At 38.6% G+C, this 26,738-nt stretch overlaps 1 protein-coding gene across 1 annotated transcript in view; it reads right to left on the bottom strand.

Annotated features, from left to right (window-relative positions):
• The window catches only part of SCAF4 (SR-related CTD-associated factor 4), a gene marked incomplete at its 5' end in the record, with an annotated part of 28,248 nt that extends 3,069 nt beyond the window's left edge, over positions 1 to 25,179 (bottom strand). The window contains 15 exons of the mRNA XM_010183693.1: positions 5,877 to 6,065; positions 6,163 to 6,243; positions 6,367 to 6,529; positions 12,617 to 12,771; positions 13,919 to 14,075; positions 14,784 to 14,897; positions 15,924 to 16,024; positions 18,393 to 18,583; positions 20,013 to 20,098; positions 21,555 to 21,722; positions 22,068 to 22,176; positions 23,286 to 23,333; positions 23,846 to 23,949; positions 24,314 to 24,490; positions 25,040 to 25,179. Coding sequence (XP_010181995.1) covers positions 5,877 to 6,065; positions 6,163 to 6,243; positions 6,367 to 6,529; positions 12,617 to 12,771; positions 13,919 to 14,075; positions 14,784 to 14,897; positions 15,924 to 16,024; positions 18,393 to 18,583; positions 20,013 to 20,098; positions 21,555 to 21,722; positions 22,068 to 22,176; positions 23,286 to 23,333; positions 23,846 to 23,949; positions 24,314 to 24,490; positions 25,040 to 25,179 — 1,983 coding nt within the window. The remainder of the gene's footprint in view (positions 1 to 5,876; positions 6,066 to 6,162; positions 6,244 to 6,366; positions 6,530 to 12,616; positions 12,772 to 13,918; positions 14,076 to 14,783; positions 14,898 to 15,923; positions 16,025 to 18,392; positions 18,584 to 20,012; positions 20,099 to 21,554; positions 21,723 to 22,067; positions 22,177 to 23,285; positions 23,334 to 23,845; positions 23,950 to 24,313; positions 24,491 to 25,039) is intronic.
• Between the last annotated feature and the right edge of the window lie 1,559 nt (positions 25,180 to 26,738).

Raw genomic sequence — 26,738 nt, 5'->3', positions numbered from 1 at the left:
TTTCAAAGAAATGTTCCAATGCAACAGCGTATTTTTTTCTGTTGGTGTCTTTTTCTCAAAACTTTATAACTTTAAAATGCACAGCCCTCCCCCTCCTCCTGTTCATAACCAGGGCTGTGTCACCCAGTTTAGACTCCTCCCATGGCTTAGCACTACAGAGCTGACGAGACAGACGTATGGCTAATGATGGGTTCTGACGATTTTATTTTGCTGAATTCTGAGGTTTGGGGATATTTTTGTCGATAAGCAAATTCTTCCACAGAAGATTCAAAATCAGGCAGAAAGGAATAACTGAGTAGATCTAACAGCCTGAAGAGGACAAGCACATGCTTCTGCCCTATAGCGGCAGAGCAGGTGTGGGTTATGACACCGTGAACACGAGGCAAGCGTGAAAAGTTGGTTTAAATTCAACAAGTACGAGCAATTCAATTTCTCAACCTTATTTCTACACAGAATTTGGCACAGAAGCAGCACGATGGTACCTGAAGCACATTTTCTTTCAATCTGGACTGCATCAGCAGGGCAGCTGAACACTGCAGAAAGTACTATTAGAGTTTCCTTGCTGTGCTGACAAATCAGGCACCCCTTAAAATTTACTGTCAAGGAGCTGTGCAGAAACACATCCAAATTTACTGAAAATGCTCAGTAAAATCAGTGGTACAGATTGCACGCACAATGCCTCATCAAAGCCCTTTGTCGTCCTATACAGGCAAATACAGTCTGTGATATTTAAGCAGTTTGTCAAACTTGAAAAGCAGTACCAGAGCTCCTAGAGAAGCAATAAAGTGATTTAACAGCCATCTTCTACCTCTGCAGACGAGCAATGGAATTTATCTGCCCCAGCTCGGTTCCTATACTTTTGTTCGTAACTGTAAGCCTTTCTGTAGTAGTTAAGCTTATCTTCTTGCTTATGGGTATGAAATACAACCATCCCTTTTACCAGCTGCTTATTCTGCATCGCTTGGCTAAGACGTGGCTTTTATCACAAGATGTGGCTTTTAATACAATCCTCAGACCTTACACCTCATACTAATTCTGGTCAAACGTGTAAAAATGCAGACTGCTTTCACAACTTACGTTTATTTGTAACTGCTACCATTGACGCATAGTGAAAGGTCCTCAGAACTTGTGAAGTGCTTAATACGAAGTGTACAAGGAAAACCCATCGCCAACCTCGGGTGTTGTTTCAGAGGTGCAACAACAATCACACAGTGTCAAAAGTTTCATAATTTCACTTTACTCGTAAGACACAGCCCAAAATGCTATAGCTGTCCTGAAGAAGCATCTTCTATCCAGAGGTCACGGGAGCCCCTTTTTACTGGTAAGAAGCCAGATTTGTGTGTCCCTGTAATTCCATTTCTGATTATCTTCTCTTCTGGCTGGACACAGCCCATGTTCCCTTGTGATAATTACCAGTGTTGCAAATGCTAACACAGCTGAGAAGTACAGCATCTGATTTGTTTTTTTTAAACTGAACTGTACTTAGCAAGTGATCATTATGTCTCTTACAAGTGGAGGACTGGTGCTTTCTGTGTCTACCACTGCAATTCTCCTTTGCACATCTGATGGGAGTATGCATGGCAACAAGAAATCAAAAGCTTACAATCCCAGCACAATAGGCTAAAGGTTTACACCTCCAGTTTCACGCTGACATTCTGCACCATTTCGCATCTCACATTAATTCCTCTATCGGTCTCCAGTGAGGAATGTTGCATTTTAAAACCAGAACGTTAAATACCACCAGGAAATTCTTGAAGGAGGGACAATGTTGTAAGTCTTGTGTCTTTTTCTGGAGTTTGATACAGAATCTTTTAGAACAGGCCAAGACTGTAAAGAAAGAGGCCTAAACTTAAGTGCCTAAACATCGATTCACAGCTCAAAGAGCTTGCCATAAACCCCAACATTTTAAGGGCAGTCTATGCCCATCACTGAAGCCAATAGGAACTTGCCCCTGTTCATGTAGGATGCTTAAACAAGGATTAAGAGTCAAAACTACGTTATGCGTGCAGTGTATTAAGACTGCTAAAATTCCTGCTTTAGGGAACACAAACCTATGCAGATCAAGAGAATAATCAAGGCAAAGCCGAGTTCCAGGAATGGTGCTTCAGCCTTCACGTTCCTTTACCTACGAATTCTCATCTCGTAGCATTATGAAAGCAACAGTCATTTGCGTAATGAGCAAACATGCAGTGTTTGTTACACTTCTGAAATTGGCTGTCACAACAAATTTGGAAACTTATTAGGTTGGTTATTGTTCATAACCTGTATTAACAAAAAGCTCATCCTTCCTGTGAGGGAAGTGTCCACTTTATAATACAGTAATACTCTGATGAGCTCAGAGAATATTGTAGTCTGTCTTTTATAATTTAATGCAGATTACACAAAGACCATCTAGTTACTTATGAAGCAGCAAGGGAGAAAATAATAATAATGCCATTAACAGGAAATGAATGTCAAGTTCAATGAGAGCTACAGTATATTAATCTTTGATAATATGTAATTATCATTGTAGGACTTTTGGCAAAAAGAGCACTAGACCAGAACCTACGAACTGCAATATGGTGTAATTAATCAAGAGAATAGATCACAGAATCTGAGTATGTGAAACACAGCATCTGCAACAGCAGTTTATTACTGGTCCAAATTACAGCATTTGCTCAACACTAAGAACAAGTTGGCAAATCAAAAATGATTTAAAATCCTGTCATTTTCTGCAATATGCACACGTAAAAGGAATCTGAAAATATCTGCTTTGCAGATCATTTAAAAAATGACATATGAGAGACACTCACAGCACCAGTTACAGTCTGGATAAGTCTTGTTCGGATTAAGAACAAGAAGCTCGAACAACAGCGAATATGATCAAGGATACAACTAAATCAAAACAACCTGAAGGTGGTTTTTCAAAATAAGCACAAAAAGGTTCAGACACAGTGTCCACGAGGGATCAGTTCTCTGAAGCACAAACACCTCTTTGTTGGAAGCGACGGAAGAATTACGTTGGAGGATCAAATGAAACCAGTGGAGATGGAACAGTGTGCAACTCACAGGACTAAGAAAGCATAGGAAATCTTACAATAAGCAATTCCATATCAAAACTGAACAGAGAGATAAGCTTCATTCTGAGGTTACAAAAATTAGAAAAGGGCTCCTGTGTTTGTACAGATTACACAAGGTGTTCTTGAGCAAAGTTTGGATTTCTATGACAGTCTCTTCAGAGCAATCGTCGTTCCTTGAATTTAGCCTGCTGAAGCAAGTTCTTCTATCCTGCCCAAATAGCCGAAGAACACTTCTTCATTCTTCACGTTACACTACACAAGCCCCTTCATCCCTATTTCCCCAAGCAGTCCTCACGACATACTTCATGATGCCGTCAAACAAATCTTCCTTCCACCTTCTCATCTCAGCTTGGAGAGCCGCATCATGGGAAAGTTTAATGGGCAGTCTGAGGACTTGGTGAAAAACCAGTCTCACCATCAGTCACCTACTCAAACTGCTAAACCAGGTACTTGTGAACAAAAGGTCCTTCAGTCTGAAGCTTCTGGATTTCCCTTGGCTGCCCTTCCCCCTGGCTAACTGAGGGAGATGTTGTACCCACTCCTTTACTTTGCCTCTGACCTGTACAAGACTGCAGGTCAGACACTAAGGCTACACTGAAATCGTCACACTGTCAATAGGAGCTCATGTGCACACATGTGGTGAAACCCTGGCACGTTCCATTTCCCATGCTCTGATCTCCCTACAAATGAAACCTGACACAGAATGAAAAGGAAGGAATGGTGATGCAGCCTGGCCAGCTCTTGGTCTCACAGGATGGGGAGGGCAAGACTTCCACGGACCCATCTTCGCTAGCTAGATCAGTGTGAATGGTGCCAAACATCACCTCTTTCGTGTTTTTTCCAGCTCAAGGAGTGACCAGATCTGGACTCTCACTCGCAGAGTCAAACTCATTTGGTAAGTGAATTAAAGTGGGTTTGAGAAGAGAGTTTCATTTGTGTTAACTTACTGAAAAAGTTTTAAAAGCAGAGACAACCGATATTAATCTTTTATTGTTAATCATGTGAAATATTATAATCCAGTTCTTCTAGTTTTCTTGACTCTTACTGTGAACAACCCCCCCTTAACTCCAAAATGTCAGGATGGAACGATTTTATGTATCCCCTTGATTAAAAATATTCTCTTCTTCAAATAAGACATCAACATAACATACCATTACTTAAGTAAACACACTGTCTCTAAGCTATTACTTCTGGACTTCTCTGTAAGCTCACACATAAAACACATTTGCAATCAATTCTCCTATCTCCTTGCTGATGAGACTGCATGATGTGAGAAGTCACTCGGACCACATGGTCAACTTCATCTGCCTCAACTATTCATTAAACAAGTTAATAAGGCAAGTTCTTAATCTTCGGATTTATCAAATTCAGCTGCCTTGAATTTGTAAGAAAAAGTGACTGTCCAAGTAACTAATGTGGGTATATACTTCACTCTGATTTTAATTTTGTGAAACCTTTTTCTGATGTGTATAGCGATACAGAGTCACTTTATTCAAATCCTTTGGAATGTATTAAAAGTTCAAGTTATGCTGACAAGACACAGTACCACGAAACTTCAAAAGTCTGGTAATAGTGTATTACAGTTACAAAAAGGGTAATTTAGTCATTAAGATGTGAATGTCTTAAATGTTGTTATCACTACAGAATTCTCTCAATCCGTGGTGTCACCATAATTTTTTAACCTGTTTGTCAAGTGTCCCAGACACTCCAAAACAATTGGCTGCTGGCTTTGCACATCTGCTTGGATAGATTTTAAAAAGCAGACTCATTTGCAGAGAAAAGAAGTTCTTTGCTTTTTGAAAAATGCCTTCAAAAGGGTCTCATTTCAAGTTTCCAACATGAAGGATCCAAAAATCACTACTCACGGCTGGAAAATTTAGCCATCAAATCCAACAGACCAGTGAACTCTGAGGGACACAAATCTTTGTGTTTTCTCACTGGACACTGTAAACTTCTGGGCAGAAACACACTAAACCAAAGTTATCTTTTTCATTCACTTGTTAGGCTCTCAGTTAGAGGTCTGAAATCCCATAGATGTAATAATCTCATTAAAATCTGTAGTAAACAAGTCTCTTGAGCGTGTTCTTGGCACTGACCAACTAAAGACCATCCTAAAATAAATACTTAGCAGACCTCTGTAACATGAAACAGTATGCGCTCTCTTTAAAAATCTGACCAGGTTCATATCCTATTGTGAAAAGTAATTATGTAAGATATCCAAAGCTGGCTTGGTTTTGGTAGTGAAAACACTGTTTTGTAATACTGAAATAAGGTAACATTATTAAAAAGGTTTCAATATCTACAATACTGCAAGGCTGAATAAGTGTTTTTGGGTTTTTTTTTTCATTTTATTAAAATAATTTATTCCATACATAAAAAGTGTACCATATTTTCACAGGTTTAAGAAATGCACTAAAAATACTGTTTCTCTGTTAAGTTAATTTTATACAAGTAGTAGTTAAGTCTAAAACATAGTTCATATGTCAAACAGATGTTTTAAGTTAATTTTCTGTATGGTATAAACCTCAATCTGTTAAAATCAACAGCATTTTGTTCTGTCCTGAATTTGTAACTTAAACATTATGGCTTGTTTCCTCAGAAAATAAAATTTCGATAACAAAAAAAAATTACTTCTCTTTCTGTGCAAAATCACGCCTCTAAAATGATTTAAAAGCCAAACAAAAGGGCAGAAATTTCAACAAGTTTAGAAAAATCTGCTTTGCCGTCCCACCAGCTGTAAGGCAGTAGCAAAATCAAAACTGGATTTTAAATTCAGGGAACAATAAAAGTGAAGAATATATACAAAAATGAACTTACCAAGAAGTGGAATAGCCTGGGTGACAGGAGGAGGTACATTAGTAGGTGCTACAGGAGGTGGAACAGTCCCATATATTTTTGAACTATCGGTAGTTTCAGCATTCCCTCGGGATCCAGAAACCACTGTTGGGATGGGATTTCCTACAGACGAATCTTTTGTAGTGTCTTCATTTACCCCAGTTGCTGTAGCTAACAAACAACGCATTGACATATTAAAAAGAGTCAGCTTTTCTGCATGTACGATACCTGCCTGCTACTGCTGCTTGCCCAAGATATAAACACTTACAATTTGGGATGTTTACTGCTGGAGTGTGAGGAACAGATACTGGAGGAGTTATAGGTGGTGGTGGTCCAGGTGGAAGAAAGCCTATAAAAAAGGTATATATTAACGCCTAATACCACTTTATGAAAATATACCTGTGTGCTTTATATTGCAGCTGCTTTTATTTACTGTCTGGTTAAAAAAAAAGGAAGAAATATGTAAATATACCTGGGGGTAAATGCATTGGGTTGAAACCAGGTCGTAAAAACGGAGGGGGTGGCGGTGGTGGCACTCCAGGAGCAAATCCAGGAGGTGGGATTCCTAAGGGCGCTGTGAAAGCAGGTGGTTGGAGTGCACCAACCACAGGAGGACCTGATGGATGCGGTGGAACCTAAGAAAAAAGGAAGGGGAAAAATGCGTTACCTCAAGACCGAATGGATTATTTGTTGTTCAGCTGCAGACTGCTGTCTTCTAAGCTTTGTCCATCAAAGCAAGAAAACTGCTATCTTAAAATTACTCTGCAACGAGGTGACTTCAGTAACTGAGCTCATTAGAAGTCAGAGAACTCCTATAATTACATTAGCGTGACTAGTGTTTCCTTATTATTTATTTTTAATTCTGATTTATATCAAGCTCTGAATGAAAATGGATTTAAATTATGTTGGTCCCCAGAGTCATGTTCATGATCCTACTACAAAAACTACATTAAATACGTGGGAATCGAAAGGAAAACATTTAGTCAAAAAATGCTCTGCATACAAAACTGATTTATTAAAGCAAACGAGAGCAGTGCAGTCAGGTGACCATAACTAACTCACCTCCATGACCATCAAAATTTCAGAACTACTACACCAAGACCCTTCCTAAGTAATTTTCTATTTCTAGACTAAAGAAGGAAAAGCCTTTACTATTTTATTCTCAGCACAGAAAGAAGTGGCCTTAAACCAAAGTAAGCTAAATATTCTCCTTACACCTGGAAAAGGTGCCAAAGCTGCCAAGCACCTGATACCACTTCAAACTTCTGTTCCAAGTTCTTCACCAATAGCTGGGCTGGTGAGCTGAGGCACATTAAAACTTGTACTACTAGAATTTTAAAATCAATTAAATACAACAAGCTTTAATTCATTAGGGTTTAATATAGTCCACCCACTTGTAATCTTTAATCTGGTTATTTATTGGTTTACAATAACCTGCTGCTTAGACCCTGGCCTGAAGCTAAGCTAACTGAGCAGGATGTGAGAAACTCCTGGATGTGGCACAAGGAATTGCCAGATGCGACAGATACCAACTGAGGGGCTGACAAAAGGCAGCAGCATGACGGATGGCTGATTTGCAGGTGGGTAAGGGGGTGCTGTATGAACAACAGCCAGACTTCAGAGAGAAGCAGAAAGGAGCAGTGGCGACCTCCTGGGGACAAGTACCCTGCAAGGCCAGCAGTGCACAGGTAAGCATATCCAGGAATACCACATCAAGCCAAGATTACCTAGACGAACACTAACTTTTGAGTAACCCTAGAGGTGTTTCCATTAATCACAGTTAAAGCTTTAGAAAAAGTGCTCCAACACCACAGTAACCCAATAGTCTCAGTAGGTCTTTTTGTTTGTTTTACTGGGCATTCCTTCAAAAAACAACAGCTTACAAAATTCACTAGACATGGCAACAGACCTGCTGATTGCAGTAATGTTCTGCGGAGCAAGCGTTCAGGTACAGAGTGTGCACAGAGTGTACGCAGCAGAAGGAATTGAGGAGGGCTACCAAGAAGACAAAAAGGTTTAAAATGGAGGGGAAACTTGCCAAGTGCTGTCAGTCCTTAAGTAGTTAAAAGCTGAGAAAACCGTGGATGAAGCATATGTACATGATGGCTTGAGAGAGTATAATGAATAGTAAAATACTACGATGCAACCAGAATAGAAGTAACATCAAAGGAAGATGATTTAGATACGTATTAGAGGATACGCACACTTAATTACCCAAGCTTAACTGCTGTACCTCATGTTTTCTAAAAAGTTAACTCTCTAATATGTAATTGTAACTAATACATTAAAACCTTTCTTTTAAGCAGAAAGAAATAAACAAGGTGGTAAAACTCTGTGCACAAGTGTCACAACATGTGATCTAAAGTACAATCTGAAGTGCAAAGTTTCTCTATCAGAGATGGAACCAATGGGTAATAAAACATTGAGAGAGAACACAGAGGATTGGTAACCAGTTTCAGAATTACAGCTAATGAATTGGATAAGGCAAAGTAAAACCAAAAATGCTACTGGGGAGACCCTTTACTAATGGGGAGATAAATACTGGGAAAACCTGGTATTTTATTAACATCACTGGAAACTGGAATAACTCGCCTCTCAATAACTGTAATGCAGACTGCCAGGTGCATCTCAACCAACATGTCCTGAGGTTTGGCCTGTGCCCAGGTACAACTATTTGCTACTGTACACCTCTCGGCCTAAGACTTGAAGGAGAATCATTTGCCCTGTGAACTAAAAGGCAAATGTAGCTCTACCTACGGCTCCAAGACAAGTAAATATGTATTTAGAAGCACCTGGAGCCTCCAGCAGCAGGACTGGAAACAAGGAGTTTATCTGTTTCAACAGGAAGGGTACAGGATGGAATACTGGACCAACGCACAACTCCCACATCCACTTATAGGGAGAAGGAGCACATGGGATTCAGAAATACATTAGGAAATTTGGCAGGTACACACTCAACTTGAACTCTTTTTTTCTGGCTGAAAATCCATTAAACAAAGAAAAATGACTTAGAGTTGGATTGGGAAACTTACGGAAAGGGTGGCCACAGCAAACCCCATTGGACTTCATTCAATGTGTAACAAAGCCTGAGCCACAGTGCACTGTAAAAGAATGGCAGCTTTGGCAGGGTAACACCAAGCTCTGTCAGGAGAATGGAACACCAATTGCCCAAAATCTCATCAATGAATGCATAACACAAGTAACATCAAAAGTGCAATTAACTGAAACAGTCTCTCAGTAACCAAAAAACAGATTTAAGTTGACACTGGATACTGCAATATGACTTAAGAATGAACACAGACCTATCCTCAGAGTGGACCACTGAGGTGCATTACTCAGACTTGCCAAACTAGGACCAGATTCAGCAACAGCTCAGAGATCTGAATCTACAGGCAAGAAAAGGGCTCACTCCAGTGGCATAACACCAGAGAAGTCCCACCTATCTGGCCAATAACCCAGGACCCTGGGACTGAGAAGATGCTGTGTGCACTACTGAGGCCAAAGAACCAAACATACCTATGTGGACTATCACTCTTAGAGGGACATCATTGATTTTAAGTAGCTCACTACATACAGGTTGCAGCCATGGGTCAAGGATACTGGCAATAACAGAGCTCAGTCCACAGTTGGTCGCACCACTCACAGGCAGAGCAGGGCTCCATCCTTATGTGTGCAGCCCACACAGAGGGGTAGCACAGAAGGCCTGTTCAGGCTCTACCAGAGAAAGGGGTGATGCAGCTCTTTCCCATCCTACCTTTAAGCGTGGGAGTGTTAGGGCTGTAGCCAGACCACAAAGCTGCTGACTAGGCCCTGGTCTGAAATTAAGCTAAATTACATGAGAAGCTAGTGGGATTAACACAGGAAACTGCGAGACATGACAGATAATGGGAGAAGCTGACAAGTTGCAGATAGCGGCATAAGGGATGGCTGGATTTTGCAGGTGGTTAACAGGGTGTTTTGTGAATAACAGCCACACTTCAGAGGCAATCAGAAAGGTGCACTGGAGATCTTAAGGGGAAAAGTACTTTGTGAGGCCAACAGTGCGTAAGTAACCATATATCCAGGAACGCCATACCAGGGCAGTATTACTTAGGTAATGGTATCATAAATAGCAAATCTAGGTAGGGATGCAGCAAAAATGGGACCAACATGGGAAAAAAATAATTAGGGGAGAGTTGTTTACTTGGGAGAAGATTGAAGTGGTGAAAAGGGAGGAGAAAACACAAAAGGTTGCTCACGAAGCAAGAAAAGGGAGAGTAAGGTATGGGAACCATACAGCCAGAGCTGTTTGGGGTTATCTGTCAGGGGGCCCCTTCAGGCAGCAAATTCTTCATCATTCTCACTAACCACTTGCTGACTCGGTTCCCAAGACCGTTCTAGTGCATGCAAACTACATCCCTTTCCAGGGAAATCAAACCAGATGCTCTGTTCCTGCTGGGCAAGTACCTTGATCACTGCAACATGAAACAGGACAAGGCATAAAGCCTGTTCTGACACCACATGCATCAAACCTGCTTCTCCAGGCAGAGAGGACACGGTGGGCAGGGTGCTTTCTCTGGCTAATAGGGAAGCAGCCAGATGGACAGACAGAGCATCCTGGTATCACCATACTGATGTCTGTTCCAGGCTGGACAGCATCAGCAGCCACCCAGCACCCCTAGCAACCTCCCCACAGAGCATTACAGAACCACTTTGGTTGGAAAAGACCTTTAAGATCACCGAGTCCAACTGTTAACCTGGCACTGCCAAGTCCAGCACTCAGCCATGTCCCTAAGCACCACAGCTACACAACTTAAATATCTCCAGAGATGGTGACTTCACCACCTCCCTGGGCCGCCTGTTCCAGTGCTTGACAACCCATCTTACAGTCCTGAACACTGAAGCCAAATACAAATGAAAGCAGTTCTGTGTGTGTCAGAGGACATAAATACACCAACTAATTAAAGCTCAGTGGTACTCTACAAAGCAATCTAAACAGAAGAAGTGGAATACATTGAGTTTCTTCTTTAGGTATTGGGTCACATTGCGTATTACAAAGCACGTTACTTTTACTACCACCACCACTACCATCATCAGAGGTGAACTCAATTTTAAAGTTTTAAGAACTATTCAGGAATTATTGCACTATTATAATTTTATGGCAGAGAAGACAACTGGTCAAGTATAAGACAGCATTAAAAAGTTCACAGCAACACCAATGATGGAGGACTAAATAGTCCTCTGATCCTAGCTTGAATTTGTGAAGACACAAGTGTCTTTGCCATAGTAACTAATCTGAAGCAGAGGAGGCTGAGACAAGCAGCCAGCACACAGAAGAATATATTCTTTAACAAGTTGGTTTTTTCTTTATACTTTCTTTTTCAACATAGATTTAAGGAAAATAAACAAAACCACTAACATTTAATACAGTTAATGGCTATTAAAGCTCTTTGAAACCAGAAATTTTACTTACATGTTCTTTTTACTAGAAACACCTTACAGCATTTCAGAAATTGTGTCAAAACAACACAAAATTCAACACACTATGTTCTCAAATCACATAATTAGCTAAATTATATATGCCTTCAAATAATTTGAGTTCCTGATCTTTTCTGAGTGTCTGCCATATTGTGGTTCAGAAACCACATTTTCTCAAGATATAAAATTGCTTTCTTTACACTTCCTCCCATTTGGGAGAAGGCATAGCGCTAAATTCTAACAGTGGCAAGAAACTACTACTGTAAGAGTAGTAACACACCTGTCAATCAGTAAAGCCAAAAGAAATACAGATTCTAAAACACTGAAGGGAGTTGTTATTACACACTACTAAACTAATGGTGAAATTTCAGAGCTTTCTTTTAACAAATGAACGTAACACATCAACTTTGACTAAAGAACAATTACAACAACAAAGGAAGAATATGAAAATTTTTATAATAGATTTCCAAAAGCTGTTCAAAGAAAGTATACCCAATATGAACACACATGAAAGCAATGCGCTTATTTTAGAAGGTCTGTAGCTTATTTAAGCCACCAGTGAGGAAAGTTAATTAGGAAAACAGAAAAAAAAATAGTGCAATCATAAAACTGAGAGGATGCAATTCAGCCCATTAATAAAGTGAATCTACTGCAATAATTAAGCCAGGACTGAGAGACCAGGTAGTAGTACAGTCCAACCATACTTCAAATAAAGATCTGGCAGACACACATACGCTCCGTCTACACCAGCATTAGAGCAGCAACAAGGGTTTGGAGCAAATTCTTCATCATTCTCACTAACCCCTTGCTGACTCGGTTCCCAAGGCTGATCTAGTGCACGCAAACTACATCCCTTTTCAGGGAAATCAAATCAGATGCTATGTTCCTGCTGGGCACAAAACATGCTTCAAACCCTAATGGGTTCGTTTTTTTCTTTCCAGTCTGCCATTGCCACTAAGACTTAGCAAGAAAGGAATGTTCTTCTGTGTTCCTCTTTTACTTGAAGAGGCTCAAGTAATGGATTTCTTGTGCATACTTGATTTACGGCACAGGAAAGTTGTCTTTATAAATTGACCATGTAGCCAGTCTGCTAACAAGAGCATCTTCAACCAGGGACAGTAACATCACACATATACACAAAACCAACTAATTATCGTTCATTGTATTTCCTCCCTCTCTTTAATTTACCTATTACCATACTGAATTACTATCTAAGTAAAAACTTTTTATTTAGATATCCAGAGCAAATGAGATGCAACTCTCACCTGTGGAGGAGGTACTGTTATTGGTGCAGGCATGGGAACAGGAATTGGAACAGGTAAAGCTTTAGGTATAGGCGACACTGGTTCGTTATGTGTAGCTTCTGCACCTCCATTTTGAGCTACTTCATTTTCAGACTTCTTGGGAATCCCCTTCCACTCTATCAAAAAAACCAACAACCCAAACATAAGTGTATCAGCTAGGCAGAAGTGGACAAGCAGTCGAGTACTGCCATGGAAAACTACCATGCTCTGTCACGTTTGCAAAAATGACAACATCAAAACCATTCAGAGAACGAGAAGCACAGAGCTAAGAAGTGTGCAAATGTAATTCTGAAAATAAAAACTCCAAATTACTTTAAACCGAGTAGGACAAATCACTGAAACATGGCAAGTAAACGTATTCCTTTCATTAGTCATTTAGCAATTCTTTGCACTGACAGCATTCATACATGTCCGGGATTCTGAAACACATTATCTGTAACAAAAACAGTAAGGTTGTTTCAGGACAAGTTTTCAACAGATTCATTCCGCTGGTCTAGAGCAAGACGGCAGCAGCCTTTTCACTAATTTGAGAAGTTAGTTCTGAAAAAACAACATTTTCAAGTCAAACAACAGAAAGGAGAATACAGCAATAAAGAATCACAGCAAAACAAGGGAAACATCAAATACATCTTTAAACTAGTTTGACAGAAGAAACACAGCTCCTGTTGGTTGCCAGAACTTCCTGGGAAAAGACAGCTAAGCAGAAAAAAGGCATCAGTGAAGAGGCATTATATGAAAAAGCACTGAGAAGACTGCAACACATGGAGCTTGTGTGTGTCATCTGTTCGACTTTCATTTAAAATACACACTCAACTTTTTTTGGTGTATTTATCATGAAAAGATGCTACTGTTTAGAATAACCACCACCAAATTAGGGCAAATTGGACAGAATTCCAAAACCCTGAAATAATGTTTCAGTAATTAGACAGCACAGCACCCAATGGTTAAAACCAACACAGTAGTCTAGAATACCAACTCAAAGAACTTAAGGCAATTTCAGTTTTTAAGTACTGTATTCATTTAATATTACTTTTAAAAGTCACAACACCCAGCACACTAGTGACTCAATGTTGATTTGATGCCTGTAACTGGTTTGAAGTTGACGATTATAATAGGTGTAATTTTCTCAATACAGCCACAGAAGCCTGACATTTTCACTACTGACATACAAAACAAGACTTCCGTTTACATCACTATAAATAGAAGATTTGCAAAAGGAACAGAAAAAGTCACAAGTGTGAAAACCATAGGCAAAAACTTTACCTGGACTCAGAGTTTCGTTGTCCAACATTCCTCCTTCACAGAAACTTTCAAGGTCTTCAGGTTTCACTTTGTCCCATGGTATGTAAGTAACACCTAATTCTACATCCCAGTACTGCTTGTAATCTGGCTTTATTCCTTTATTCAAAGCCCATGCAATCTTGGGGGAAAAAATACATGTAGTCAGTAAAATGTTTCTGTTTTAATGGATTTAGTATTTAGTTACTACAAAACAGCATTACCATTTGAGGCTAAGCAGCAAAAAGAATATTCTAATTGAAACAGCAGGAAAAATAGGTTAGTTACAAAACCCTGAAATGAGAGTGTTTTTTAAAGAAGTCTTAGTTCTTATTTCTTGGCTTGACTCTTGCACACAATTTGTAGAAATATATAGAGGCAGTTTCTTCAAATGCCCCCCAGTCACTAAGATTAATTCTACTTCCCTTCAGAGGACAGTGTCACAGTCTAATACAACGTTGTACAAAAGGCAGAACTTCACTAATGAATGTGTTCTTCCTTACTCTTTGTAGGACTACTATAAATAATTAAACTCTGCTATGAGACAAATAACTAGCAACAAGAAAAACATAGTTACAGTCCACTGTAATGACTAAAAGGGCACCACTTTTGTTGGTTAAATAGACAATTACTGGCAATCTTTCAAGGAAACGGATACAAGTTCTACCAGTCATGTTACAGAACGGGAAGAACGCTTCTCCAGGAAAAGGGCAGCCCATTCACATAAATTTACAGAACAAGATACCAAGAATACATAAAAGTCTAAAATACCCAGAAGTCTAGAACAGATGACAAAGGATTACAGCAATTACAACAGCTTTAGAACAGCTTGGCATTTTCCAAGAAGTACCTTTATAGATTTCTGATTGACCTTGAAGTTTCCTCGGCTCAGTTTTTGCAGGGCACGATAAGCATCTTGTCTGTGAACCATTACAATATAGGCACATCCTCTAGGTGGTATCATCTGTTTTAAGAGAAAGAAGTGATTGGTTTTGCTAGCACAGTAACAAAGTAATGAACAACATACACGTGTTCAATTACAGTGAGCTGGAACACCAGCAGGTGTTTCAAAAAGGAGTATGGAAGAGAACGTTAGTTTAAGAGGCTAAGGTAGCCAGTATCTTCTGGAAATGCCAATTTCTAGGAAATTAAAAGCAACTTCTTATGTGGAAAGTTTTAAACTCTATTCTGCGTGAGAATATGAATGACTCTTGTATATTTAATCTTTTAAAATTGTTAAACAGTAGTGTTCATGTAAATGCTGTGGTCTGGCAATTAGTTGCTTTGTTGGAGGAAACAAGACATTTTAATACCCCACTTCATTCCATATACCACAAGCTGGCAGCTGCACTTTCACATTCAGTTTTATCTGCAGTTTTGCAATAATTTTTATTATCTGTAATGCATTTTAGAAAAAACTTCTAAGTTGTTTTACAAAATTTGAGAAGAGGGAGAAAATTACAGTTACTTTGTTTGTTTGTTTAAATGAAATTTTATAGCTACCGGAACAATTATCATTTGTATTTTTAAAAATCCTTAAATACAGCAAAACGTAACAATAGCTCTCCATGTTTATGACTAAAATGACAGAAGAGAAACAAGCAAAAGAATCGCGACCACCACATTCCTATAATCAAACAAAACAGAGCAGACAAGGAACTCAGTAGCACAGTAACTCTGCACCATCTCCTCAACAGCCCTTTCTCGTTTAATTCTCTCCAGAGAAAGTGTGATTTTTATGAAAATGGGATCATCTTCTGTATTACTCCCAAGAGCATTTTTTAAATTGCAAGAAACTAAAGCAAATGCCTTCTTGTTTTTCTACAAAGCAGCCAAATGAATTAACATATTAGAAAACACAACCATAAAGGAAATAAGAGCTCTTGATTCTTTTTAATGTATCAAAAAAAAGCTGTCTTAGAACAGTTATAAAAGACTTTTTGTAACCAAGGTGTATCAAGGTATCCTACACCGCACCATTTATACTTACATTTATTGATTCAATTGGGCCAAATTCCTCCAAAAGACTCCCAACATCCTGCTGAGTTGTCCTTTTGTCAAGCTGTCCTACCCAAAGCGTAGTACTACAAACTACAAGAGAGTTAACACAGATTGTAAGAGCACTTGGAATACACATTTGACAGGCCAGAATGTCACAACAGTAATTTTAAAATAGCCTGTTACTCAAATTAAAAAGCCAGCTAATGTTATAATACATATTTTAATCTTCAGCAGTGTCTGACTGACACCTCTTTCTCTTGCCTGTCTGGACCTGCGTTAACCACAGCAGCTACACCAGAATCACTGCTAGAATGCACTCACTAAGAAGCTCTCTAGTTAACTAATACTAGCCTGCAAGTTCTGATGATCATGAGCTCTGTAAATCATCACAAAAAGGAAAAATATGCTTTGCTGCTAACAATGCTCCATGAAATATCCCAGCACATACAGCAGGTATTTCACAACAAGGTGACTCACTCTGTTTTAGTATAAAATTCAAGCTACGGGCCACTACGGACGGTACTTACTGGCTAGACTAGATTGTTTATGGTGACATACCCAGTACTAGCAAGATTCTCCTCCAGAATGTGATGACAATTCAACTACAATGAGCAATCAAAGTTTTAATCTCTTTAGTGACCTATTCAATGCCTTTTCTTTCTAGGGTTAAGTGAAAAATAATTGACATATACTTTTCCTTTCAGTAAAGAGTGGGCAACATGCTTATCTCATTTCATGCATATATGCATAATAAAACAGCATATGAGCTCAAAGTATCACACTCACTGCTATAGCAATATTTAATACTCATCTATGTTTTCCCCACTTAGTGATATAAACCTGCAAACCTAAAAAGCATTATGTGACAGAATCTGGGATAGATGTTGGGCAAAAGCGTTATCTTACAGCACTGCCAGTAAGTTTATAATGAACAGCTACTAAGTCTTTGCAGTTATTTTAAATTAATGGTACTGTCATTCACAAGGTTTTGCCTAGTTAAAACCCTTCAAGTTTTGTCCCTCTCATATAAAAAAGAATGTTCTCATTTTACTTGGTAACTCCAGAGAAGATTCCACACTCTTCAGGAATATTCAGAAGACAACTACTACATTCTGTCTATAGACACAGGCAAAGACAGGATTATTTCAGCCATCTGGACATCAGCCTGTGTGTTTTCCAGATCAAAGCTCTCCTCCAGGTTTGAGACACACAAAACATTGAATCATTAAAAAAACTGTAATAACGTGCTCAACTTCTTGTTGATCAATCTGCTCTACTTTATATGTCTTGAAGGAAGGAAAAGAAAACATGGTGTTTCAGCTTTTCCTTTCCTCATTTTACAGTCAAAATTATTTCTGACTTGGAAATGTTCCAAAAATGCCAAAATTGTCTACTATGAAGTGATTGTCCAACTGTACTTGGCACTGCTGAGGCTCACTTGACTACTGTGTTCAGTTTTGGGCCCCTCACTACAAGGAGGACATTGAGGCACTGGAGCGTATCCAGAGAAGGGCAACAAAGCTGGTGAAGAGTCTGGAGCACCAAGTGTTGTGAGGAGCGGCTGAAGGAGCTGGGGATGTTTAATTTAGAGGAGACTGAGGGGAGACCTTATCGCTCTCTACAACTACCTGAAAGGAGGCTGTAGAGAGGTGGGGGTTGGTCTCTTCTTCCATGTAACTAGTGACAGGACAAGAGGAAATGGCCTCAAGTTGCACCAGGGAAGGGTTAGTTTGGATATTAGGAAAAATTTATTTACTGAATGGATTATCAGGCACTGGAAGGGGCTGTCCAGGGAGGTGGTGGAGTCACCATCCCTGGAGGTGTTCAAGAAGCGTGTGGATGTCGCACTCCAGGACATGGTGGTGTTAGGGTGATGGTTGGACTTGATGACCTTAAAGGTCTCATCCAACCTTAATGGTTCTACGATTCTACGATGAGTAAAGGAAGTATATAGATGTGTGGTGAATTTAATTCTTACTAGCTTTTCAACAGTTCAGAAAATAAATCACAGTACACTTCACTTTTATTCTGTTTGGATGGGTCCTAGAACCTGCATCAAATAGCACGAAACCCAAGAAAAAGGAACAAAAAAATAAAAAAACCACACAACAGATTAAGAGTTGTCTTCTGGCATATTCTGAGCAGTTACCACATACTGAAGGTAAGTGGACTTGTATACATTAAATTTAAAATAAAATACATACAACATACAAGTGTATTTCTTCAACATTTACAGTTTTTCTAAAATACCCGTTTGTCTTCTTAGTATTCCATTTTACATAGCTATAGTATCTACTGTAGTTCCTTCACCTTCACAGAACTCTAAAATTTATTAAAGAAGAATACTGGGCACAGAAAAAAAAAACCAAATACGAACCAGGAAGATGCTGACTATCTGAAAAACGGTATTACAAGAATTTGCAGTTACATCAACAATCAAGAGAGAGAATAAACTTACCACTAACAGTTTCTGACTTGATCTGAGGAAGGCCTTTTGACCTGCGTTCTCTCTCCCTCTCCCGTTCACGTCTTTCTTGCGACCGAGACTTAGGAGAGTGTCGGCGCCTGTCCCTGGACCGCGATCGAGATCGACGATGACGTGACCTTCGCGATCGGGAGCCAGATCTTGAGCGTCTCCTTTTAGGTGACCTAGTTTAGACCAACAACCATTTATGTTCAATCTTTCTGACCCAGACAGACAGATAGGTAACTATTGCAGGTATCTGTTTAAATATTCAAGCAAGCGTTCAGTCAGTAAAAAAACAAATAAATCCAAGTTCATTCGCATGCATTTAGAACTACAATAAATTATTCCAGTAGCTTATTAATGCACTGCAGCTGAATAGTTGATTATTTTTCAATTTCTTATCTTCTATGAATTTTGTATTGAAATCGACTATCAAAACTATGTCCACGTTAATACAGAAAAAATTACATCTGCTTAAATGAGGAAAATATTTATTGTTTTTACAAAAGAACGGCTAAAAAAGATTAAAAATAAATTCTGCCAGTGACGTATTTTACATTACATTCAAGTTCTAAACCCCTCAAGGTCTGGAAGACAGAGTAAGCCTCCAAAGAAGTCACAGGAAACTTGGCAAAGGAGAAGACTCGTAACCAAGTAGATAGCTTAGCTTTATACTGCAGCCAAATTTCTTAGGTCAGCTGAGACATGTGAAATACTGCCTCTGCGACAGGCAAAGTGCCACAGTACACTGGATCACATATCTCTTCAGAAGAGAAGTGTCTTTAGAGCAGAGATAGAATTAAACTACCACATGCTGCTTCTCTAAAATTTAGTCAGTATTGACAGGCATGGCAGTTATTCTTTTCCAATAAAAGAGAGCTATAGAGTTACCCAATTTTCCTTATTAAGTAGACGACTTTCAGAGGTTCACAAGTCTTTAAAGTCATCAATATGATTCTCATTACCACTGCATTAAAGTATATATATATATATAGCTGTAATTATATACAACTCTCCTCAGAGGTAAGAGACCGAAAGGGTCTCTTCCAGAAGGGGAATTCAAATAAAGGCCTTGACAGTCTTAACTTTATCAAGTAATTTCACTAGTGTTGTCCACACAGAGAATACTACACAGCACAGACAGTAATTTCTTGCAATTAATCCTTGAATTAAAATAAAATGGACTCTTTTGCTAAATGCATCCTTTGGCATTTAGTCATACAGTCCAACTTGTACAGCACAATCAGACACTTACAAGAAATGACCCCAAATAAAGTATGCTGAGCAGGGCACACACGAAGCCAACTCGAAATACAGGTACCAAGCCCATGTCCTAAGGCACTGAAAGGAGCTCCCCCAGTAGTTCAAGGAGTTAACTCATCTCGCAGCTAATTACTGTCATCTCAGTAAGAAGTTACCATGCCCACAGTAATTTGGCAGCACAGTACCAGATCCTCTGAGCTCCAGATAATCAGTGTAACTCTCCTCAGTACTTGTACAGAATTAGTAAAGCATTTTCAAGTCTTTGGACATGACACACATGAGCTCCTTATGTTAAAGTTCAATACTTGATAATATATACCCTCACTTAAAGAGCTTCCACTAATTTACCTTGATGCAGATCTAGATCTTGATTTCCTGTTGTCAGAAGCATGTCGTTTTGCCTCTTGAATAGGTGGCTGTTCCACTTCCATATCCTAAAACATTTAAGTTGACTGGTGTTACGGGTGAGTATCACAAGCATTTTATTTCATTTTATGCCTAGACTAAATTACTTAACAGCACTAAAATTACATTGAACATTCACGTATGAGAAATGAAAATGTAATGCATTTCTCCTCAGAAGCATCACCACTACTTTGTAGTCACTAACAGGGAGATAGTCCAATATTAAATGGACTTAACACAACCACTGCAAAAACATAGTAATTTACACAAAATAATTTTCAATTTGCAAATTTTTGTTTGTTTGTTTCCCACATTTTTCTCAATTCCAGCACTGCATGTATCTCCACAGAGTATGACTGTATTCCTTGAAGTCAGTCAGTGAATCTTGCTCTGTCATCAAAATCACAGGTAAAGTAAGGTTTACTAGGAAACTTCTCTCCAAGATGTTACAGGAAACTACTATAAGCCATATATATAAGCAAATTACAATATAAAAAATTTGAAGAATGAAGCAGAAGTCATCAAAACAACACGTAAAATGCAAGAACCTGCTTTAAAAAAACCTCAAACCAGTAAGTTCAACACAGCTCTTCTTTCCTACCCCAAATCCTCTACAGCTTCCTACTCCAGAACTCACTGAGTCCTGCCTGAACTTCAATGCCGTCACTGTGCAACTCCAGCAGGGAACATCCAAACAAGCAATCTCTCAGAATGCACTGATACAACAGAATTCAACACTAGAAACCTAATTACAAAGATACTCTTGAGATTTGTCCCTTTATTCCAAGCAGAAAGCAAGAGCTTATTTCTAGTGTCTGTGACATCACAGGTCGTCACAAAGACAGTTTGCTACTATCTCTATTTCTCATTTTAGGATTTCTTTTCCTCAGAGCAACAGAGGCAAATATGGACTTTTTTTTTTTAATACAGGCTCATAATCAGTCTTGCTCTTTGACGACTTCTTAACAGCAGCCAGTTACCAAACCAACAATATCCTCCAAAATCTTAGGAACAAGACAGTGGTGTTTACACACACTTGCATTTTTTAAAACTTTTACAGAATTCTGAGCCTATTTCCACTATATTAGCGATCTACCAGGCCCTTAAAATTAACTTTTCCAGATAATTTCTCTCCAGAATGAGACTGCATTGTCAGAATTTCATTAAACAAAATATTCCTGAAGCATGATGGGGACAGGAAAGAGAAGATGAGGGAAAGTGAGAAGTGGAAGGACAAAATGCAATCCAAAGTCTTTCACAAAAGAAGGCATAACACATGCATATGATGCTTTTGCTAGACTTGTGAAATACCAGATTTGTCATGTAGCACTGCAGCTATCCAACGTTCTCTCAGAGGAGCTGCCTTCACAGCCATCTCTGTCCATGGTTATCATGAAATTTCCTCTCCTGTACAAACTATACGCATTTGAGAAAGACATGTATTAGAGCATTAAAGTTAGCGTGTTTATTGCAAGGGGTTCTCACCTGCTGATGTGGTTTTTGTATGTGTGATTCACTCTGTACTGGAAAAGGAGACTGAAAAGTTTGCTGCACAGGTGCTGTTGGCGGAATCACAGGCTGAGCCATGGGTGGAAACTGCGGGGTAGGCAGAAGACCGAAACCTGGCATTTGCCCATTAGGAGGAAGTGGAACCTTTGGAGAATTAAAAAGCACAAAAACTTCCAGTTAAGAAAAAAATTACATTCACTTTTCCAGTTTGCTAAAGTAAAATTGTATCTCTGCTCAAAAGTCACCATAAAAGACCAGAAGCCCAAGAAAGATGAAGTAAATCAAGCATTTAGATGTATAAAATAAAAATCTTGTTCTTCAAAGCTTGACTAGAACAGAGAACAAAAGTAGGTTTCCTGGGAAATTTGGAGGGCTAAGCCATATTCACTCTTCACTAACAGGAACACCACTTTCTTACTTCTACACCAAAGAAATAACAAGACAGAAAACGTAACACAACAGAATGGCGACAGAAAACCATGAAGTTACCTGGTGACGCACTGGATCCTGTTGTATTCCCATCATTCGCTGCTGAAAGGGATCCATATTGGGGAGTTGAGGAAATACTGGCTGTTGTATACCTTCTCCTGGAAATCCACTAAAACCAGTAAAATATTGGTAAAACAAGTTAGTCGATACACTTTGCCTTTATTTTACATATTACTATGTACATTCACACATTCTTGCTTCAACTTTAGACAAAAAAGTTATCTTCAGTATGATTCCATTTCCTCTCTAAAAAGTGGAAACAAAAAAAGGAGCAAGAGTGGCTTCCTTATCTTTTCTCCACTGTAAAAGTAGTCCTTTAATATTTAAAGAAATACTACAAAAAGCCTGTCTTCCCCCTGTACTTATATGATCTTGATAAAGGTCTCAGTCTACGGATTTTTTTCATGAAGGTTATCTGCCTTAGGCTAACTTTCTTCCTTTCTCTTTTGGGAACAAAAGAGGTAAGCCTTTTTCTCAAGGAAAATAAATTGGCCACACTTTTGCCAGGAAAAAAACCCAACTTTAGTTTGGGAGGCATTTAAGGCACAGGAGAAAGGGATATGTGTATCACACAAGGATTACAGTAATGCCATTCACTTCCTGATTCAACACACAGAATGGACAGTGCTCAGGGAATTAAAGAGGTCTACGCAGTTAACAGGACCTGTTTAAAGGATGCAGATTGTGTAAAACTGAACAGGATTTCAGGAAGATAATTTCATGGTGATGTGAAACAGAATTTTGTATTATGTTGAGACACAGGTGCCACTCTTAGATGACTCTGGACAGGTAAGTTTTTCATAGAGTATTACTGATCTTGTGTGCCCCAAATGAGACTACTAGAATCCAATCTTCAGAGGCATCTTGCATAACTATAAGGTAATAAGGACAAAGGATTTGAACACAGACATGCTGAAAAGCCTAGTCCAGTGATCTCCAGTTGGGCACACATAACCAGTACTTATGTTTGACCTACCCCATCTTTCTGTACTCTGGAGTTTTATCTGTACTGTATGAAAAATACTACCAATTTACTTAAAAGGCATTTTAGTTAACTAATACTTGTGGAACATAAAGTGCTTAAGGTGATAAACACAGTAAGAAAGCTAATGACAAAGTTAGTGATTCTGGTTTTGAGAGCAGGGTTTGGATGGCATATACAGGAACTAAGACACAGGGCCACAGACTGAAGCGGGGAAAAAAGAAATATTGACTAACCCAGGTATTGAGCACCATCCAGCCTGTGCACTGAATGAGAGAGGGGTCCTGTGGAAAAAACTGGTATGTGATCATGTAATTTAAGACTTTATCATAATGCATATCAAAAGGGAAACAGGAGTCTAGGTTAGTTTGTGTGGGTATTTAATGTCTGAGAACGTAAAGCTGCAAAGCCGATTTAAAATTTTTAAATAGTTAAAAACTATCACACAATGTTAGGAATAGCACCTTTTCCCCAGCCAGCAAAGCAATTCAGCTGATCACTAACAACACCCTGACACATTCGGTTGTGCAATAAAAATACGGAACTCATCTTGAAACCAAAACTAAGCTTTTCTCTACGGAACACATTCCTCAATCAGTGATGCAACATGCCAAACATACATCAGATCTTTACAGTAAAAAAAAAAAAAAACCCAAACCACCAGAAGTTGTTAACAACATTTTAACTTTATATTGTAACAGTTAAACACCGAATTAACGTGGAATTTTAATCAGCTTTCTAACCTGAAGGGTTTTTAGAACAAAGGTTTGCTAATTTGCTATGACACAAAACTTACAAAGCTGGCTGAGAAACTGAAGAAGGAGAAGGAGCTGAATCTTCCTTCTTTGAATCCTCCACTGCTTCTGGTTCATCATCATAGTCAAACCGATCTAGCAGCTTCTGAAAGATCACATTGAGCCAGCTATTTTTTCTGTATCTTATAAAACTGGTAGCCAAAATATAATTATTATCAAAATATAATTATTATTAATTAATAATTATCAATTATTAAAGACAAAGTTAGAATCGGGAAAAAAAGAGAGTATCTATATTCTAATACAGAATCAGAACCTGTCCAAAACAGTTTTATTCAGCTTCAGAAAATGCAAAGGCTGTAAAAACAGGAAGCTGACCTCCCAATGGAATGAACAGAAACAAAATTTGCATCATTTCTCTCCTAACAAATGGAGGACATTGAGACATCTACCAGACAGACTTCTGCTGAACTGAAAAAGCTAAACATAAAGAACAAGTGAAGACTTACTTTGTCAAATGATGTTTTTTGCTCAGGTGGTGGGAAGGCAGCTTTTTGTTCTGAGGGTTGTGTTGCTGTAGTTTTCAACTGAGCGGTAATAGCTTGAACCTGAGCCATCACAGTGTTATCTATGACTGGTGACTGGGGTTTTTGAGGCTGTTGAAAAGTCTGAAGAATTTGCTGAAGCTACAAAAACACACACAGTATTATGTATATATTCTTATATAAACATTGTGGTGGAAAAGTTGTGGGATATAGAATTTACATCAAACCAAACTATGGCACAGAATGAACACCACCAACAACCTGACTGAACTACGGAGAACTTTAAGCAAGACCAAAAGCCACTTCTTAAGTACTTCAGTGGCAAAATTCAGCAGATCCCAAGATTTCAGTCTTCAGGCCTTTCAACACTGCAAATATGTAAGAGGACCAAACAATAACACTCAACATTTTGTTTGATACATTCCACCTGTTCTTGAAACTTTGTAACTGCATCAATTCAGAACTAATTATTTAGGAATATATAACTGAATTTTCCTCAAATACCACAACTATTGGATAGAAGGCTCACAGATCATTCAGATACTGACTTTAACTTGTACAAGTTTTCCACTGAAGACCTCTGGGAGGCTTTTTGTTTTACTTCAAATTAAGGATATTACTTCCATCATTTTTCTCCCTCATTTAACTTAAAAACTGAAGTCAGAACGGAACCAAATATAAAGAGCTTACCTGTTGTCCTTGTGTTGTTTGAAACAGCTGAGCTACAGCTGCAAAGGCATCAGAACTGGGCAACTGTGGCACAGTAGGTACTGAGTTAGCAGTAACTTGAGGGGGCTCTGAAGGAACCTTTGCTGGAGGGGGTGGCGAACCTGAGAGTTTCATAGGAATTGAGAAAGTGCTACATTACTCCAAAACATTCATCATACACTTACCTCCTCAAAACTACTTAAAATATTCTATTTAACTCAAAAAGTCCTATCTAAACTACCCCAAAACCAAACTCAACTCAAACAGTGATAAGCAATGCATATCAATACACTTAAAATGTCAGTTCTGGTCACAAAGTTCTGGAGTCATTCTTTTGAATGAATATTTCAAATCAATCATCTAATGGTTAATCTTACAAGCAACTGAATTTTTCTTAATAGTTTCTATTTTCTAGCAGTAATTGAATTTTTGCTGAAATGTCTGGTAATAATTGAAATGTTTTTAAAAATTATTTCCGAAGCAACTCTTTTCCTTTGATAAGGATAGTTCACAGGCCACTTTTGCATAGGCACAAGCCAAACCTGCATCTGATAGATAAATCCGCCTACCTACCACAAAAATAATTTTCACTTATTCTTCCAGGAAAAGACTCCCATTTCCACTGAGCTTTACTAAACCTGAGATCACATTTTAAGTCGTGTTATTAGCTTGGCCAACACATGCAGCTTTCCCATTCTCTTTGCTTTACACTACAATGCTTTTTTTAATAAACATTTGCTGGTACAGAGTAAATTAACAGTAAAACCATTATTTCCTACATGCCATGAGCAAGTAACTGTTCTTTAGCAGATATATTTTAACTATTATAAAACCGAACAAGGAGAGACAGTTAAAAAACCCCACAGATAGAAATATTTCTTCATTTGAGACACTAAGCAAATATGTTTGCCTCACAATACCAACTTCATTAAAGCCATTCATCTGTTTGCAGTTTAAATAACTGCAGTGCCGACACGCAGCAAGCAGAGAAAAACACGTTGAATAATATTTTCCCAGAAGCCAGATGCTACATAAAATACTGCAAAAAGATACGTGATTGTTTTTAAATATAAATTAACTCCCAAATTATTTCCTGTATATATTCAGAAGGATATTTGCTTGCTCAAGGGAGAAAATTTGCATTTCTCTCTCATTTTTTTCGCTAAACAGACTTTGCAGCATTATGAACTAAACAGATTCTATTTCACATAATGCATTAGTATATTTATTATTATTCATTGCCATATTTATTTCAGGGCCAAATTACCCCCTCCGGTGCCTCTGAATAATCTCACTGAAATCAGTTATTCTGTACGTGAAAATCTATGTGGAAGGCACCCAACCCATTAGCTACTAGTGATGAGACAAAGATGGAAAAATCGTGCCACTCATCTGTCATAGCAAAATGAAATCGTAGAGCCACCAGTCTGCACCCAAGCTCAGATGCTAAGACATTCCCTCCCCCTGCCCTGCCCTGTTTTAGAAAAAGTGTCAGTAGGATATGCTTTCCTTAACACTTCTGGAGGTGATTTCACTTATGCTATTGTGAATCATTATTTTGTTGCCTGTCAGCACATTTCACTCACACCATTACATTTTTTGCCAGTTCTATGCCAACATACATGAGTACATGTACATGAGTACAATAAATTTTATTCAATATATTCATCAATGACTTGGA

The sequence above is a fragment of the Mesitornis unicolor genome, unplaced genomic scaffold (genome assembly GCF_000695765.1).
Source record: "Mesitornis unicolor isolate BGI_N332 unplaced genomic scaffold, ASM69576v1 scaffold15904, whole genome shotgun sequence".
In the NCBI taxonomy this organism is placed as follows: Eukaryota; Metazoa; Chordata; class Aves; order Mesitornithiformes; family Mesitornithidae; genus Mesitornis; species Mesitornis unicolor.
This window is presented reverse-complemented; position numbering and strand designations above follow the sequence as displayed.